Source organism: Perca fluviatilis, chromosome 24 (genome assembly GCF_010015445.1).
Source record: "Perca fluviatilis chromosome 24, GENO_Pfluv_1.0, whole genome shotgun sequence".
Lineage (NCBI taxonomy): Eukaryota > Metazoa > Chordata > Actinopteri > Perciformes > Percidae > Perca > Perca fluviatilis.
Genome location: NC_053135.1, coordinates 13,900,828 through 13,920,256, shown reverse-complemented (window position 1 = coordinate 13,920,256; position 19,429 = coordinate 13,900,828). Strand labels below are relative to the sequence as shown.

The following is a 19,429-nucleotide window of genomic DNA, read 5'->3' as shown; positions in this document are numbered from 1 at the left end:
CGGGACAGTGTATATCTAAGTTAAAGTTGCTGCTCTGTGCATTATGTATACCCAACTTATATTTCCATGTCATTGACTATAAATATTATTTTTAAGGAGGGTAGTAAGGCTCTTTCGATGTTAAGTTGGTGACACACCACGGAAACAGTCGGCTGTCAAGCCAAGTGTGGCTGATAGTTTTTGCGTTGTGTCCCACGCTGTCGCCACTAGTAAACCCTTGTCCCCCCCCTTGCCGGCTTTTTCCTGGCCATTTCAACATGTTGAATCTGTGCCAGAGCCCGTCAGTTAATTAAATCACTTTGATTGGCTGTTCAGATTAAGCAAATAATGCACTTGAAGAAAAATGAAAGGAGGAAAGTAAATAAAAACAACTTAAGGCAAGACGGCACACAGAGAAGGCTCTTCTCATTTTTCGTCAATCAATTCATGCCTGCGAGCACAGCAGTGAAGGCGAAGGCTTCTTCTTCTGTTTAGTTTAACAGCAGTTGGCATCCATAAATGTTGCATTACGGTCAACTAATTGGAGAGGGCTTGGTCGTCCCTGCAGGTTACAACTTTTGTGTAACATAATGGTCATAACCGTCTCAAAAGGATCCAAACAAATCAGCTGAGATTTACAAATGTAATTTTTTATGATTAACAAACACAAAACATACAATTTGCAACATGAACATACCCTTCCCCCTCGTCATCACCACCCACCCAGAAAAAAACAAGAAAAGATGACCCAGTAACCACAATATTCAAAACCATACAACAAAATAATAACAAAATAGACTAACTATAAACGATGTTTGTATGACATCTTTTCATGCGCTGCCACCCTAGCCATCTTACAAGCCCACTCTTGAATCGACAGCACCCCTTCATTCCTCCATCCTCCTTAAAAGAATCTGTCTGGCTATCATTAAACAAGTTTGGACCCATTTTCTAATGTGCTTATCCACTTAGGATCGATCCATCTACTATAACAGATAGGGTTAGATTTATCAAGCCGTTTGCGCCTGTTTCCAGGCGCTAATTGGTCGCAAAGACGGACGTAACCGATGCGGGCTATTTACAAACAGGGCGCACTTGGGTAAAATCGCAGATTGTCTGCCACATGAGCGAGAAGAAACAAGTTGCGCTTTCAATATGCTTTCGTGGTAGGATCATGGGGAAAGTGGGAGTTCCACCCAAAAAGGTGGGAGGATAAACGCAAAGTGCACCTAATTATATATTCCGTGGTATTTACAAAGACTGTCAGTAAGAGCACGCCTCTATTCTGCGGGGGAAATTCTCCGCCTCTTAAAAGCAGGTCTAAACCAGCCGCAATCGAGTTTCCTCGTAGACCTTTATGCCGCTGGTGAAATGGCAACAGTCATTTGACGAAGACGAAGACATAGGCGAGGCTGAAAATATTTTTAACACAAGAATAACACTTTGTCAGTGAACACAACATCATTTAGCGTTACAGATCAAGCAGCCATGCAATATTAGAGTTACTGGAAGAAATCAAAGATGAAATTGAATCTCCGACTCAGCGTTCACATCCCATTCCAGCATTTGTTAAACTCCTCGCTAGATTACAAATATTGGCATCAGGATCATTTCAAACAGTCATAGCATCAGCAGTGGGAATATCGCAGTCTGCACTCAGCCATATCATAGCACAAGTACCGCTTTGCTACAGCGCAATTTACGGTCTAGTGGGCGGAGAAAGACGCTGATTGCCTGATGGGTGTCAGGGTTGATAAATACTACGCAAAATGTGGAAGCATAGCGTGCGCTATTACCGAACTCGCATAAACAGACGCAGCGCAAACTGCGATGGTGTTAGTAAATTAGGCCCATAGTCTTGGGCTAAATGGAACCTGGGTCCCTGCAATCTGACATAGGTTACAGTCCAAAATTCCTACACCTTATCACAGGAGCATAGGACATGAAGTAATTGGCCATCCTCTGTCTTACATTTCCAACAATTTGGTGTGTCTTTTAATCCAAGTCTAAACATTGTGGAGGGAGTCCAATAGAAGTGATGCATGATCTTGATCTGGATGAGGCGCACCCTCACATCACGTGACATAGTTTTAATATTCCTACAGATTCTGTCCCACTTCTCATTATCCATAGTAATATTCAGATCCCTTTCCCATGTCTTCTTGAGGGCTGACAAGGCTCCATCCCCCAGGTTCTGCATAAGCATAGAATAATATCCAGAAGCCTCATGACCTTTTCCATATTTCAACAACACCTTATTTAAACATTCTGGTGCCACTGGGGCTGTAGTTCTGGATCCAAAAATCCCACTAACAGATGGCAAAGTTGCAAATATTGGAAAAATTGAGACCTAGGGATTCTGAAATGCTGTACCATATCCATATCCTCAAAGGATTTCAATATGCTACGGAGGTACAGATCCCCCAGTGTGACAATTCCCTTTTCCAACCAATTCCTCCAAAAGAGGGGAGCTCTACCAATACATAACTTTGGATTTTGCCTAATACTTGATAAGGTTTTTGAATATGGATCCAGTTCAAACAGCCTGGCCACTTTGGTCCAAACGACATTTAAGTGAGAGATTATCGGATGTGTTTTTGCCTCACCATACAGTTTGATAGACAGGCTTTGTAAGGGCGATAATGGGGCAAGAACAGATGGCTCAATACAATACCAGGACGGGGCTCTCTCAGAAAGAAGTGATCAGTGGGCCAGATGCCTTAAGTTAAAAGCATAGTAATAATACAACATGTTTGGTAGATCCAAACCTTCTCTATCAATTTCTTTGCAATTCATTAAAATGTAGCCGGGGGTTTTTACCATTCTATATAAATGTCTTTGTTATCCTGTCAAACCATTTAAAATATGAGAGGGGGACCTCCACAGGAAGAGATTGGATAATGTAATTCAGCTAGGGAACAAAAACCTTGATTGCTATTGAGAGATTGAGAGTCACCCATCTTTTTACATCACAAGAGATTTATTCAGTAATGGCTTCAAATTAACTTTAACTGGGTCTTTAAACTGGGGAGGGAATAAAATACCCAGATATACCTACACTACCAGTCAAAAGTTTTAGAACACCCCAATTTTTCCAGGTTTTTATTGTAATTCATGCAGTTCAATGTCTTATTGTACTCTGAAATGAAAGAATAGAACACATGAACAATTTAAGTTAAAAAGGAAATCATGGAATCAATTTATAAACCAAAATGTGTTCTAAATTTTTGACTCATCAAAGTAGCCCCCTTTGGCAGTAATAACAGCTGAACACACTCGTGGCATTCTTTCTACAATGGAAATCAAATATTCTTCAGAAAGTTCTTCCCAACTCTGTTGCAGAAGTTCCCATAAATGTGTGGCACTTACAGGTTGCTTTGCTTTCACTTTTCTGTCCAGTTCATCCCAAACCAGCTCAATGGGGTTTCAGTCTGGTGACTGTGCTGGCCACTCCATGTTTTTAAGCTTACTAGCATGTTCTTTTTTTCCTAAGTTCTGGCATAGCTTGGACTTATGTTTTGGGTCATTATCTTGCTGTAGGATGAACCCCTGACCAACTAGGTGCATACCAGAGGGTACTGCATAGCGCTGCAAAATGCTGTGGTAGCCGTTTTGGTTTAGGGTACCTTTCACTCTGTACAAATCACTGATCCACTGGATCCAGCAAAACAGCCCCAGACCATCATGCTTCCTCCTCCATGTTTGACAGTTGATGTCACACACTGAGGAACCATCCTTTCGCCTACTCGACGGCGTACAAATATCCTGCGTGATGAACCGAAGATTTCAAATTTTGATTCATCAGTCCATAGCACCTTCTTCAAGTCTTCAGTAGTCCATTGACGATGTTTCTTGGCCCAGGCAAGCCTCTTTTTCTTATTCTGATGTCTTAGCAATGGCTTTCTTGCTGTAACTCGACCTATCAAACCTGCAGCTTGAAGTCTTTATTCTGACCATTATGACCACTATTAAACTGTGCTTGAAGCTGTTGTCCTGTGAGCCGCCTATCACGCAAGCTGTTAACTCTCAGAAACTTGTCTTCTGATTCTGTTGGGTTTGGGTCTGCCAGACCTCTTCCTGTCAGAGTTTCCCCCAGTTTCTAAGTGCCTTTTGATGGTGAAGAATACTGTACTCACTGAAACCTTGACTTTCTTCGCAATTTCTCTGTAGGAAAGACCAACATTCTTAAGTGTCTATGGTCTGTCTCTCTTCCATTGTTAATTGCCTTTTTCCCACCATTTTTATAGCAACACACTACTTTCTGCAGCACAATACTGTTCAAATAATGCTCACGAGGGTACAGTACCACAGTGTGTTCCAACAATACTTTTATACAAACCGAGGGGTTTTTAAGTAATCCTGACAAGTTGGAACACCTGTGGGAATTGGTAGCACCAACTTTCAAAGCTTGATCAACCTCCATTGCTGCAGAACAGCTTTACATTGTTTACAGATTTCTTGTTCCCTAAAAAAGGCCTTTTTGTAAAATACTGTAATGTACATTATTTTTCAGTTTTGGGTAACCTTACTTTTTTTTAAAAACCTCAGGCAGTTCACCACTTACCTTTGTACCATTTCAAGCTAGTCATTGGACTTGAACTGCTAAAATTTCAATAAAAAACAAAAACAATTGGGGTGTTCTAAAACTTTTGACCGGTACTGCTTTGGCCACTGAAATGCACCTGATTGGAAGACTGTTACAGGGCACTGAGCTGTTAAAGGAACACGCCGACTTATTGTGAATTTAGCTTATTCACCGTAACCCTCAGAGTTCTCATCTCCTTACGTGCTGTAAAGCTGTCTGATGGCTCCAGCGGCATCAGCCCATAACAGAACAGGCAGGTGAATGGTTCCAGTAATCCTACTGCTCCCAATAAGTGACAAAATAACGCCAACATGTTCCTATTTACATGTTGTGATTTGTAGAGTCACAGCGTGTACAAAAAACAACGTAACATGAGACACAGCCATCTTCTAACCGTAAACAAACCGGGAACTATATTCTCAGGCGGAAGAATATAGTACTTGGCGGGAGTAATATGCTCGCAGCAAGCCTGTCTGAGAATATAGTTCCGGTTTGTTTATGGATAGAAGATGGCTGTGCTCTTTTACGTTGTCACACTATTATTCTACAAATCACAACATGTAAATAGGATCAAGTGCTATTTTGACATTATCACTTTGTCACAATTCGGAGCAGTAGGCTAGTTGGAATCAGTTACTTGCAGGATCTGTGCTGGGCTAAGCTAATGCTGGAGCCGTCAGACAGCGTTACAGCACGCACGGAGATGAGAAGGGTATGTATCGACTTGTCTTACTCTGGGGGTTACGGTGAATAAGCTAAATTCACAATAAGTCGGTGTGTTCCTTTAAAGGTAACACTTTTAACTTGGACCAATATACCCTATAACCTGAAAATTTCGAGAAAGAGTCAATGATCCTGAGTAGACAGGGTATAGATCTGCTAGGTTTGTACACAAAAAGTAATATATCATCCGCATAAAGCATGTTTGTGCACTGCCCCTCCTACCATAACACCTGGAAAGTTTCTCTCCCCCTTATTAGCACAAAAAGGGGGATTTAAATTATTAATAAAAATTGTAATGAAATTAACTTTCAACAATAATGACTTCTTTCACCAGTAAATTGTGGTTAAATGACAAAAACGGATGAGTAAAGGTATTTTACAATAACTTTGAATGCACCACGAGGTTGACAACAGCAGTGACTTTTAGTGTGATGTTTTTTGTGTCTTTTAGCTTTAGCGACTGTTGTACGTCCTGGTGTTGGAATCCTCTACAGTGAAATACAAACACACTTTACACCGTTTAAAGTTTAGCTGTCAGCATTTTAAACCGTGTTTAATCCAGCTACTAGTTAACGGTAGACTAACATTACTCATGTGACATGCAGAGATGCTTCTGTTGCCTGTAACGTCGGTTTTGGAGCATCAGAGCGCAGCGCAGACATTTAGCTAACTGGCACCGAAATGAGGCTACGAAATCTGCATTGCTATTCTGTTCGGTAGATACTGCTCATTAAGGCACCACGGTTGTTCCACGACCAGGACGAAATCCACATTGTTCCTCTACAACCCGAGGTTCGACTATCTGCCAAACCCTCCTTTCCAGCACCTTGGAGTAGACTTTACCAGGGAGACTGAGAAGTGTGATACCCCTGTAATTGGCACACACCCTCTGGTCCCCCTTTTTGAACAGGGGAACCACCACCCCGGTCCGCCACTCCTTTGGCACTGTCCCAGACCTCCACGCAATGTTGAGGAGGCGTGTCATCCAAGACAGCCCCTCCACACCCAGTGCTTTCAGCAATCTGGACGGATCTTATCAATCCCCGGGGCTTTGCCACTGTGGAGTTGTTTGACTTCCTCAGTGATTTCCACCTGGGAAATTTACGACAATCCCCCCTCATTCTCCAGCTCTGCCTCTAACATAGAGGGTATTAGTTGGATTTTGGAGTTCCTCAAAGTGCTCCTTCCACGGCCCTATCACCTCCTCAGTTGAGTTCAACAGCGTCCCATCCTTACTGTACACAGGTTGGATGGTTCCCCGCTTCCCCCTCCTGAGGTGGCAAACGGTTTTCCAGAAGCACTTTGGTGCCGACCGAAGTCCTTCTCCATGTCTTTGTCCAAGTAACTCCCTATTTTAAACTAAAATACCAGCAAATGTTCCTACTGATAGTAATGGACCAGCACCAACGTAGATAATTAAATACAACACTTTATTTAAGAACTAGTTAAAAGAAAAGATAAAAACTTTCAGTTCTCTGGGTTTAAAAGATAATAAAACAAAGTCCGATGTCAGTCCGAGCTTCCGCCACAATGTCCACATCCATGCGTCATAGTCTGTTCCATACGCAGCCCAAGAGAGGGGCGGCCGATTCCCTCGGGGGGTAGACTCTAACTCTGCGTTGCGATACCCACACTGGAGGCACTGGGAGGGATAATGACAGCTCTTAGTCAAGTATACACAACAAGGACAGTTGTTCTCCGCACACCCGAAGTGGGTAGCTAGAGGACTTTCCTTTACTTATCTGTACACAGGCGTTGAATCCGTTATTCAGGTGGCTGCATCCCTCCTGCTGCTTCGGCCTCTGTCGATATGCCCCGATCTGCACCCCCACTCATCCGCCGCACGTCCTTCACAGTCAGTCCGTTTCTGTTCCATGTTACTGCCTCCTCATCCGTGTTCCTTCCACTTGTGGCCATGTTACTGTCCTGCCATTCCGGTCCCTCTCGCTCCAGGATTAAAATAGACATGCAAACGCTAAAGATCCTTAAAACACACATGCAATTAATAAATAAAACCACACTGGCACAGCAATTCACATGCAACAATAAAATCAGGGACACACAGGGATATTCTTATATATTGAAATTCTTCACTTTTGACATCTTCTCCAAACTTCTCCCATACCCGCTGCTTTGCCTCTTTCACGGCAGAGGCTGCAGCCCTTTGGGCCCTTCGGTACCCTGCAACTGCCTCCAGAGTCCTCTGGGATAACCTATCCCAGAAAGACTCCTTCTTCAGTCGGACGGCTTCCCTGACCGCCGGTGTCCACCACGGTGTTCGTGGGTTACCGCCCCTTGAGGCACCTAAGACCCTAAGAACACAGCTCCCCACTACAGCTTCAGCAATGGAAACTTTGAATGGTCCATTCTGGTTCAATGGCCCCAGCCACCACAGGGATGCACGAAAAGCTCTGCCGGAGGTGTGAGTTGAAAGTCTGTCGGACAGGGGCCTCCTCCAGACGTTCCCAATTTACCCACACTACCCGTTTGGGCTTACTAGGTCTGTCCAGAGTCTTCCCCCACCCCCTGACGCAACTCACCACCAGATGGTGATTGGTTGACTGCTCCGCCCCTCTCCTCACCTGCGTGTCCAAAAAATACGGCCTCAGATGAAATGATTATAAAATCGATCATTGACCTTCGGCCGTGGGTGCTCTGGTACCAAGTACACGTATGAGCATCCCTATGTTCGAACATGGTGTTGGTTATAGACAATCCATGACTAGCACAGAAGTCCAACAACGAACAACCACTCAGGTTCAGATCAAGGAGGCCGTTCCTCCCAATCATGCCTCTCCATGTGTCTCCATCATGGAAAAAATGGTTGAGCTAAATGCACATGACCTTCTAAAAATAATAAGATTGAGAGTCTTGCCTCTATCCCTATGGAGTAGATCCATCAGATCATAAAAATGAATCTGCTACTGACTTGTCTAACTGTCTTCTATACCACTTAAATTCCCTCCTAGTTGGTTTAAGGAAATAAACAAATTATTTTCTGGCCTCCTATGGAGGGTAAAACACAATTTAGACTGAAAGACTCTGAATTTCAATCTTACCTACAAATAAAATCTGTTTTGAAATCACTTGTGCCTAGAGGCATATATATAGGAAATAATAGTCTTGGATGGTAAATTAATGGGAGTTGTTGGCAGGAAAGGCACTGTCTCAGCAAAGTACAGGCCATTATGTTCCACCACAACTGACATCAATAATCAAACTTTCAAAAATTCAAAATGGGAGCAAGATATTGGTACATCCATATGTACATCACAATGGGATACAGCACTTAGAAACAGCACCAAAATATCAAAATATGTAAGATACAATTGAAGATTCTACATAGCCTATATTACACATTGTACATTGAATTAAATTGATCACACACAACCCAAATTGTGCTAGTATAGTTGTTAGGTAGAGGGTATGCTAATGATGATAATCTTTTTCTTTTCATGTTCTCTTTGAATTGCCATTAAGCCTTGCCCGACTACTTGTATATTAGACGTAAAAATGTCTACTGCCCATACAAAAATTTTACAAAATATTATTACATTGGGTTTTTTACCTGCCAAATGGTTTATTCAATTAAACTGGAAAGAACGCAAACCAAACTGTTTCAATCTGGAGTACTGGTGCAAGGAATTCATGGACAACAAGTCTATGGAAAGGAGGACTGCTTTAACTCTTCAAGAGTGCTATAGGCCAGATGACACTCAAGGTCCCTGGAGCTTTATTGATCATGTCTTGACAATGTGTCAGCTATATGTAACTTTTGTCTGGGTGTAAAACCAACTAGATAGAGGTAACCAAAAGCTTATTCAGAAAACAATGTTAAGAGTAATAACAATAATGGGAAATGTACTACAGATTCTTTCTTTTTTTAAGATTATTTTTGGGGAATTTTTAGGCCTTTATTGACAGGACAGCTGAAGAAATGAAATGACAATGCAGCAAAGGGCCGCAGGTTGGAGTCGAACCCGGGCCCACTGCCTCGAGGAGTAAACCTCTATATACACCCAGTCACACGGCAGTTCATAAAAAGAAATCTAGAAATCTAGTTTGTGATACCATCACGATATTTTTAAGATTTTTTAAACTAATATATTTCAATGGGAAGCATCTTTCGTGATCACCGCACGATTCTTTCTGCCCCCACAACCACAAGTGGAACCGGTTAAATTTCATTTAAATCAAATTTATTTCTAAATACATAAAACTGTATATGTACCCAATGGCCAGGTAATGAAATAAAACTATATTTTTACTATTAATCTTCTTGTAGAAATACACCTTTGTGGCTCTGATGACTGACGTGTTGGAGATCGAGGTTAAGGATAAGTTTGCCAAGAGCCGACCAATTATCAAGCGATTTCTTGGTCAGCTGATCATCCCTGTGCAGAGACTTCTGGAGGGGCCAACAACTGAGTGAGTCAATGCACACATAGCACGATTCACTTTGGGTGCACATCTAAATGTCTGCACCTTTTAGTTTTAAAATAGACTCACAACTGACAATAAAGCGGTGTTGATAAATGAATGTATTTTATTAAGTAGCACCTCCTGCCTATTTTTAATAGTACTACTACGACTTAATAGTAGTAATAGTAAAAGTTCTGAGAAAGAGGGAAGGAGGACGCTCATTTGACTTCACCACTTAACCACTGTGACTTAACAGTTTATGGTGGCGGGTCAAACTCATGTGAATGGCAAACCTTAAAAGGTTAAAACTTAAGTTAAAACTCTTTTATTTGGATAAATGTTATATTGATGTCATTAAATTATTGTGTGTGTGTGTGTGTGTGTGTGTGTGTGTGTGTGTGTGTGTGTGTTGTGTGTTGTTGTGTGCGCGCGCACTCAGTGATCAGCCAGTCAGCTACAGCCTGTGTCGTCGTCTCCCTACAGACCATGTGAGCGGGCAGCTTCTGTTCAGGGTGGATATCACCTCCACCGGACATGAAGGTGTGTGTGTACATTATTCTCTTGTGGGAAAATGTTAATTATATTTTTATACTTTTCTTTACAATAAAATAAAGTATTAATGTACAATACCTGTACATACATGTAACACACTGACCATCAGTCCCTCCAGCAGTTTTTATTGTATTAAATACCATATACGGTATTTTCACAAGTTTTGTGACCTGAGCCTATTCTTGCATTTAGCTGGTTTGACAGTTAAAGCAACATTGTATCAGTGGTATTTTTTGTGCTGTCGTGCTGCTACAGTTTCAGAGTGCAATTCACTTATACACAGCTGTCGTGAATATGAGCAGCTGTACCTGGTGCTTTTGATAGGATTACTTATAATATAACTTATAATCAAAAAGTTATTTTAAGGTAAATTAGTTATACAATGTTGCTTTAAATACTGTATTACGTAAAATCTGTATGTTACTTAAAAGCTTCTTTTTGTTTCACGCTTTTATTCAGAATGTCAGTTACTTTAAAATGTCTCTTTCCTTTCCATGGTTAACATTTGTATTCTATCATATGACCCCCAGAGGCTCTGTGCTTATCCTCAATCTTTTATCCCCTGTCCTCCTCCATCCTCTCTTTCTCTCAGAAGCCTCCCCAGACGCTTTGGGAACCATCTTAGGTGGCACAATAAATTGTGACCCCGGAAGTCCCTCAGACGACGAAGACCTTCCTCACCCTTCCTCTTCCTCACGTGTTGCATACAGATCTTATCCCACAGGCCCTGATGAGGGCTCCCTGTTAGTCAACGGTGCTTGTTATTATGGCGATGACAGCGTGTGGCGGGAGCCTGGGCATATGGAAGAGGAGGATCTGCATTCTGTGCCTCTGGGCAGCCAAACCCATCGACAAGTGTCACTCAACGACTACCTGGATGCCATCGAGGCTCCCAGGAGCTCAGGGGACCGAGCTCTGGCAGGGCCTTCCCCAAAACTCCGCTCCAGCTTTCCAACAGACACACGCCTTAATGCCATGCTGCACATAGACTCCGATGAGGATGAGGAGATGGCAGAGCAACACAGGGAGCAACAGGAGATGAGGACACAGCAGAGCCCAGACTTATCGAGAAGATCGGCTACATCTGAATCTCTACATGGGAACGAGCGTTCAAAAGGAGAGGAGCCACAGGGGCAGATTGGAGCTGGGACTGGAAATGGGACAACAGAGGCAGGTTCCTCTTCCAGTGTTCAGCCTGAAACTGAGCCTGCAGGGGCTCAACCTGGAACTGCAGAAAGTGTATTCCAAACACAGGCAGAAACATCAACAGCTGGGACTGCAGAGGTTGCTGGAGCGGCAGCTAAGGCTGCACACAACACTGGGGAAACTTCAAGCTTATCTCAGTCATCAGTGGCTGAGTCAGCTGCAGTAGCTGGGTCAAGGAAGCCTCTGGTGGAATGTACCTGTCAGGAGCAGAGCAGAGCAAACCAGGAAGTACCCTGCAATCCCTCACTTGGTCTCCTTTCACCCATTCAGGTGAGCAGCTGTAGTTTACATTTCCAAAATGTCAGTCAAATCTCTTTTTCACTCATCCTTTTGCCTATTCTGTCCTCAGGAGGTGGAGACAAGAAAAGTGGCACCAAAGGCGGAGGAGGAAGGGGAGTCATCGAGCAGCGAGCCAAACAGACCAGTAGCAGCAGCTGCTCCTACAAGCAGCATCATAGCTGACCAAGGAGGAGGGACTTCTGAAGTTGGTAGGTAAATGTTTCTGTTTATGCGATGGGCAACAACATTTATTACAATTTTATTATAATGCAATACACAAGAGTGTCTGGGTAGTTCACCTGGTAGAGCGTGCGCCGATATATAGAGGTTTGCTCCTAGATGCAGCAGCCGCTAGTTCGAATCCGACCTGTGGCCCTTTGCTGCATGTCCTTCCCCTCTTTCTCCCCTTTCTTGTCTTCAGCCGTCTTATAAAAATAAAGGCCTAAAATGCCCAAAAAAGAATCTTAAAAAAAAAAAATCCAATACACAATATGAATTTAATCAAGAGTTTCACACCATGAAATTTATTTTCATTTACTCTTTTTATACTTATGTTGTCGATTTGTTCATTCTACTTGTTTTCCAATAACATAATCTTTGTTTTGCTAACATTTAATGACAATTTGTTTACATCAAACCACCGACTTAATTTATCAATTTCTGGTGTGATCACCTCCAAAAGGTGCCGTAAATTGTCCCCAGAACAGAAAATATTTGTTTGGGTCCGAGGTCCTTGCAGGGTTCTGGGCCAGTCCTGAAAATTGCCTCGCCCCACCATGCACGGTTTACTGTGTAGCAACACTTTTTAAGGTCCCATGACATGGTGCTCTTTGGATGCTTTTATGTAGACCTTAGTGGTCCCCTACTGTATCTAAAGTCTTTTCCTGAAATTCAGCCTTGGTGCAGAATTACAGCCACTAGAGACAGTCCTACAATGAGCTTTCCTTAGGATAGGCCAGTTCTGTGTCTGTAGCTATTGAGGAGAGAGGGGGGGCAAGGTGGAGGGTGGGGGTGTGGCCTTGACCAATTGCCACTTTGCTCGTTTGAAAGCCATGATATGTCTTTCTTATGGGTGGGCCAAATTCTCTGGGCGGGCAAAGCAGAGAAAGGGGAGGTAACCTTGCTCCTTATGACCTCATAAGGAGCAAGATTCCAGATCGGCCCATCTGAGCTTTCATTTTCTCATAGGCAAAGCAAGATACCCAGGGCTCAGTTTACACTACCATTTCTAGCCACTGGGGGACAATAGGCAGGCTGGGGGAACGCATATTAATGTTAAAAAAACTCATAAAGTGAAATGTTCATGCCATGGGACCTTTAATTGAAAAAGAAGAAAAATCATAATGGGAATCTTAGCGATTACAAAAGGTTTCCCGGCTCCCCTGGTACTGGGAACCGCTTTGCCTTGCATACACGGTTCCCAGGTTTTAATAATAAAAGTCATAATTTTTCTAAACTAAAGATGTTCAAAGTTTGATAAACTTTGCCTCCATTTTTTTTTTTTTTGCCGCATTACCACGGAGACCGCACCGGCACCGCACTCTCACATTTCAGCAAAGACCCGCCCTACTTTGCATCTGATTGGCTAGAACTAGTTTCATTGGTAGGTGGAAGTTCGATGATTGGTTAAATCCAGCGCATCAAAACAAATCCCATGTGGACTTTTTAATATATTTATTTTTCTAAAATAGTCAAACCAGGCCCGAGCACTTAAGCCCTGCGTTAGTTAGAGCTGCGTTCCTCTCATATGATTGGTAGGTGAAATCAATTGACTCGAAAATAATAAACTGCATGTAAGTTCCCAATTTTTTTTTTTCTCACGGCCGCACGCTGGAGATCCGGCACGGTGCCGGAATACTTTAAGCCCTGATTATGGCTATGTTTAGAAATTGGTGTCATCGGGCGACTTTCGCGTGTAGAAATTCAAGTGAAGATAATTACCTCTTGTGAAGAGTCATGTTTTTGTAATCCTCCGTTTCTTCCTTGGAAGCTGTGTGGAGGAGGGGTGTGGGTGGTGCGCGATCACGGAAGGCTTGTGTCATGTGGATGCACCAACAGAATTGTTGTCATTACTTAGAATATCTCATGGGGGAGACAGAAACTACACACTATAGCTTTAATGGTTGTTATGAAGAGAATCAAGGTTATTAATCATATAACCTGTCAATATGTTTATGACAACTTGACATTAACATAGACAGCATAACCTATCTAACCTTTTTTGCTGACATTACATTAAACCTATATAAGTCATGAGTGGTTGGTTTTGACATTGGCTGTCATGAAAATTGTGTCATGAGTATTTTGCTTGATCTCAAGTAAAGTGAAACAATTTGGACTTGTCATAAAGATGTCATTAAATGTTTTTAATTAAAAAAATTAAAAGGCCAATGAAAATGCATTTTAAGGAATTAAAAAAAATTTAATAAAGGGGAATAAAAGTGAATCCGACATAATAACTAGGTTCACTGGTTGGCTCACTGTAGGCGTAAAGTTCAAGTTTAAAGGTCCAATATGTAATACTGACAGATAGCGTTTAAAATGGTTACTGCAGTCCAAATTCCAAGTACTAAAAAGAGTCGTCTCCCCGACCCCTCCTCCCCAGCGTCGAAGTTCACAGGAGTTGCCAGGTTGAGAATGCTAAAACCAACGTCACACAAGGTTAATGTTAGCTTAATGCCAGACATTACTCCACAGTGCAGCGGAGTTGCTAGATGCTGCTATGTTGACGGTTATAAAAGCCTGTGTTCTTGCGGATAGTCACATTTTATTTACTAAATGTAACAACAACGACCGCTAAAAAGACAGACTGATTGACAGCCACCTTTACCCTAGACTTATAATAAAAGACTAATAATACTGGGAACCAAGCAATCGACCCGTTCCGAACAGGCATGCGCTCCAAAAAGGCACTTTAAAAAAAATGGATGCATCAAGATACATCGATAATAATTTTATTATCGCATGGTAGCCCTCTGAATTGAATTGTGAGATGCCTGGAGATTCCCACCCCTATTAATCATTCAGTTTTCACGTCTATGTTGTCCAGTCTCCTTCTGCTGCGTTGTCTCTTTACCTCAGGCTGTGTTCTCATCTAACAGGCGCATACTAACTGAGACATTCACTGGCTAACTGGGCTTTTAATCGATTTTAAAGCCCAGTTAGTTTTTATTTTTTCTGTCTATAAGTCTGCATATGTTTATTATTTAAAAGAATTGACCCCATGACTAGTGTTTCTTGTATGCTGCCTAAAATTCGACATAAGAGGAACATCCCCATGCAATCTGGACCGGCATCTCTCCATGTCAAAGGAAGTGATTAGGGAGTATTAATAAAAGACTCAAGCATTATTTAGATCAGATCACGTTTATTACACGTGCCAAAAATAAAGCTTAGGCAGGTCACGGAGTCAAGCTCGGCTATTATTTCAGCTCATAGCTGAAAGTTCCTAAGCCAGCACACTAGCTGATGGCTCAGCTGATTCCCCTTTTTTTGATTGGTTTTCCAAATAGCATGCTCTATTTAAACTGCTTTTCCCAGCCTACCTCGCTGCATCTCTGCTAGCGCTTGCAACCCACCTCCACCCCAGCTCCTCCGTTTAAATTTATGTTGTGTGACTTAATCAGTGTTGTGTCTCTGTCATTGATCCTGCTCTGTTCTGTACCCTATGGGGATCCTGCACTGCTGCTCTCCCCGCTTAAGGCTTTACATGTATGCACGTGGAAGTGCGGGAAGCTGTAGGATCCGATCATACTTAGAATGTCAGAGCTTTTCTACCTTTCTTATATTTAAAGTGATGCAAAAAGTGTGTGTGTGTGTGTGTGTGTGTGTGTGTGTGTGTGCAGGTGCAGGTACCACAGCTCAGGTTAATGGTCACCAATCTGTTCGCTCCCTGCCATCTGTCCGCCATGACATCAGTCGTTACCAGAGAGTAGACGAGCCACTACCGCCTAGTGAGTGTGTTTTCTAATATTCTGCACAATTTACCAATCGTTTGCTCACACAAAACACTCACTTTAGCTTACACTAAGCAGTAAATTAGTTATAAGTTCCTCTCCACTGGCTGAGTCAAAATAAACCTATTTTATTGGTCATAAAAAGGAATTTTTAAAAGGGATTTATTACTTGTCTTTTCATCAAGAGTACCCTTTACATTTCTGAAATTCGTACTATTACAAATGAGCTAACAGTTTGTTTAGATACCATACCCGTGCTTTACCTCTTGAGCAATGTCTTGCTATTGTGTGTGCTTTTACTTCTGTCAATTTGTGTGTGTATGTTACCAGACTGGGAGGCTCGTATCGACAGCCACGGTCGGATCTTTTACGTGGACCACGTGAACAGAACCACAACTTGGCAGCGTCCCACTGCTCCCCCCCCCCCGCAGACTCTCCAGAGGTCCAACTCCATACAGCAGATGGAGCAGCTGAACCGTAGGTCAGAAAACACAGACACACACACAGATACTGTGGTCAGCCTCAATGTTTAAAGTAGACATATTATGCAAATAATGAGGTAAACGTATTTTAGACCCCATAAGTCACCGAGCTAAAACGTTCAGATTTCCAACTGTTCTGAGTGCTCCGGTTTCAACAATTTTTCCTACTCTTGGCTGAGTGTTATGCAACACTTAGCTGGCCTTCTCCGGCCTTCTATGATTGGTCATCTGCTCCAGGTAGGCAGGACTGGTGTTTTTTTGTTTTTTTTTAACACTGTGCGGTGTTAAAAAAAGATTCTGACGCATAGCTTGGCTGTGTAGTCGAATAGTGTCCCTGTGAAGAGTTCTGAAAGTTAACAGGCAAGCATTTTGTGAAGGAAAAACAATGTGATTTGAAGAACCTTTTAGCTACATGCTAATGACAGTAAAATATGTAATCTTGGCTGCCATTGTTGTTTAATTCTCCCCAATTCCGGGTCACATTACTCCTGAAACATTTTCAGTTGTGTAGTATTTGGTTTAAAAGCTTTAATCTGCAGTTTTTGAATGTAGAAAGTGCCGCTATACTCTTATTAGTGCTCACTGTTAACTATAGTAGCTACATGCTAACGGCAGTAAACAATGTCATCTTGGCTGCCAATGTTGTTAATTTCTCCCAATTTTCGGGTCACATTACTGCTGAAACATGTCCGAGTACTTGGTTCAGAAGCTTTTATCTGCGTTTTTTGATGGTAGAAAGGGCTGCTTCGTTCCATTACAATCTAACGTTAGCATACTGCTAACTATTAAGTAGCTGCATGCTAACACCAGATAGCTGTAATCTTGGCGGCCAATGCTTGTCATTTCTCTCCATTTTTGGTTTGGTAACCTTTATTTGTGATTTTTCACGGTACAAAGTCCTGCTATATACTCCGTTGCAGTAGCTCTAGCTGCTACTAGTGAAACAAAGCTGGAGCGAGCGCAGCGGAGATTCCAGGAAACATGCTGGCAAATCAGAGCAGACTGGGTTTCCTTGGGAGTGGGGCTTAAAGAGACAGGCGCTCCAGCAGAGCCTCTCATACAGAGGGTGAATACAGGTGCAGCAGCCATGGGCAGAATGAGAAAGATTGTGTTTTTTGAACATTAAAGCATGTAAACAAGTCCTAGTATAAACACAAAATACAAGTATGAACCTGAAAATGCCATATAATAGTTCCCCTTTAAATACAAACAGCAAAGTTACATAAAATCAAATTTTCCACTTATTACACTGTACTGTAATTATTTGATTACTTTAACTATCATTATAGTAATTAACACAAACATACACACTTTTCCAGATATCAGAGTATACGGAGGACGATAACCAATGACTGCAGACCAGAGGAGCAGCCAGCCAATGAGCTGCTGACTGATGAGACTGACATGCACCCTTCCATCCCAGGTAATTCTCTCACTGCACTGCAGTCTGTAAAGCATGTCCAGGAGATCAGATTTTCAGACCCTGTGTGTGTGTGTGTGTGTGTGTGTGTTGCAGAGCTCCGTAGAGACAACAGTATGGCTCAGTCCAGTTCCAGGTCTCGCCTAACCCTGCTGCTTCAGTCCCCCAGCGTGAAGTTCCTCACCAGCCCTGACTTCTTCACTGTGCTGCATTCCAACCCTGTATGGACACTCGTTTTCTTCTCATCTTTCTTTCAACCGATCAATTTCTATTTCCCCTACCTCCTTCTTAAAGGTCATACTCTGCTCTTTGTTTCAGGAAATTGCAAGGCATTTTCTTCAACTTCTGTTGACTCATTAAGGGACTGTACTAAAATGATTAGGGTTGTTAGAAAAGGGGGAGGGTTATGTATTTTTTCTTTGTGCTTTATGGATGGGATGCGTGGATGGGAGTCAAATTTTTTGGGAAAGCCCTTTTTCTTTTCTGATCCCAGACTTTTTTATAATACATTTTTATTGGTGCAATGTGTAATATATTTACTCTATTTAATCAAAAAATGACAATAATGTGTCATCAGATATCAAGGAAACATGCTGAGTTAAAATACTATGTTTTCTGACAACAATTAATGTCAGAAATTATTATTTATTATTTTCTGACAGTATTTTCTCCTTTTGAAATTTCCGTTCCATGATGGGATGTCTGTTTGTGCCTGTGTGTTGGTATCGGTTGGTATCAACTGCCTATTTGGAAGCCGGGCCAGATTGCCAGATATATCTGTAAAAACGCGAACTCAGCGCGCTAGCTGTAGTACGGCCATGTAAGCAGCAAACAAATAGGATCTTCTACCTGCCCTAAAAAAACACTTTCTCTAGAGTTGACTAATTTTCTGAGCTTCATTCATTTACAGTGGCGTTTTTTGGCACGGGCGAACCGGGAAGCCGCCCGGGGCGGCATTTTTTCATGTCACATGGGGGGCGGAACGAGAACTTACAAAAAAAAAAAAATCCTCTGCGCCGCAAAGTGTTTTTCTGTTAGACTATCTACCATTTCACTGTGTGGGGAATTGGCAAATCGGCGCCCCCCTTGCAGCTGCAGGCCCCCTGCTTGCACCCCCTACTTTCACAATGACATGGACTAGTCCGTAATGGTGCGGGCGCGAAAGATAAACACACGGTGACAGGAGAACTGGGAAGTACGCAGAGACGGAGCAAGATGAGTCTAAAGCTCTCTTTTATGTCAGTGGTAAAAACGCGAAAATGAAACAAAGTTACCCGAGCGCCTCAAATAAAAGAAAAAAGCGAAAAGACATTATTTCGGCAGTAGCAGGACCTCCATCAGCTCCCGTGGCTGATGATAGTGTTGCTGGTGGTGTCAGCGCCAGTGGCAGTGAGGAGGAGACTCAGGAGAGAAGGAAAAGAAATGAGGGAGTGAGAGTAGAACCTGCGGTAAGCACAACTCCCCTTAAAACACTTTGCCCCTTGATAAAACTGAGCCAAAAACTGATCAGTGGTGAGTGGTGGACAAACTGTTGATAACACTACAACAATTAAAGACGTAGGCATGCTACTTGCATTAGTATAAACGTTGTACATCATGCAAACTTTCTTAATGAGAATTGTAGCTTTTCTATCTGCTTAGGCAGACAAAAACTCATGATAGACCTCTTCAAATTAAAGCACAGGGCCTCTCGAAATGATAAATAAAAAATATACATAGTTTTTTTTATGATTCATGAGGAGTATAACGTTTTATTGTATTAATAAATGGCATTGTTTTGGAGTATTTAATATCAACTCTCACTGATTCTTGCTTACTCATTACA

At 42.2% G+C, this 19,429-nt stretch overlaps 1 protein-coding gene across 1 annotated transcript in view; it reads left to right on the top strand.

Annotated features, from left to right (window-relative positions):
* hecw2b (HECT, C2 and WW domain containing E3 ubiquitin protein ligase 2b) overlaps positions 1–19,429 on the top strand; it is a 210,992-nt gene that overhangs the window by 88,167 nt on the left and 103,396 nt on the right. The window contains exons 7-14 of the mRNA XM_039792539.1: positions 9,573–9,715; positions 10,149–10,249; positions 10,854–11,737; positions 11,817–11,955; positions 15,592–15,699; positions 16,033–16,183; positions 17,504–17,607; positions 17,701–17,825. Coding sequence (XP_039648473.1) covers positions 9,573–9,715; positions 10,149–10,249; positions 10,854–11,737; positions 11,817–11,955; positions 15,592–15,699; positions 16,033–16,183; positions 17,504–17,607; positions 17,701–17,825 — 1,755 coding nt within the window. The remainder of the gene's footprint in view (positions 1–9,572; positions 9,716–10,148; positions 10,250–10,853; positions 11,738–11,816; positions 11,956–15,591; positions 15,700–16,032; positions 16,184–17,503; positions 17,608–17,700; positions 17,826–19,429) is intronic.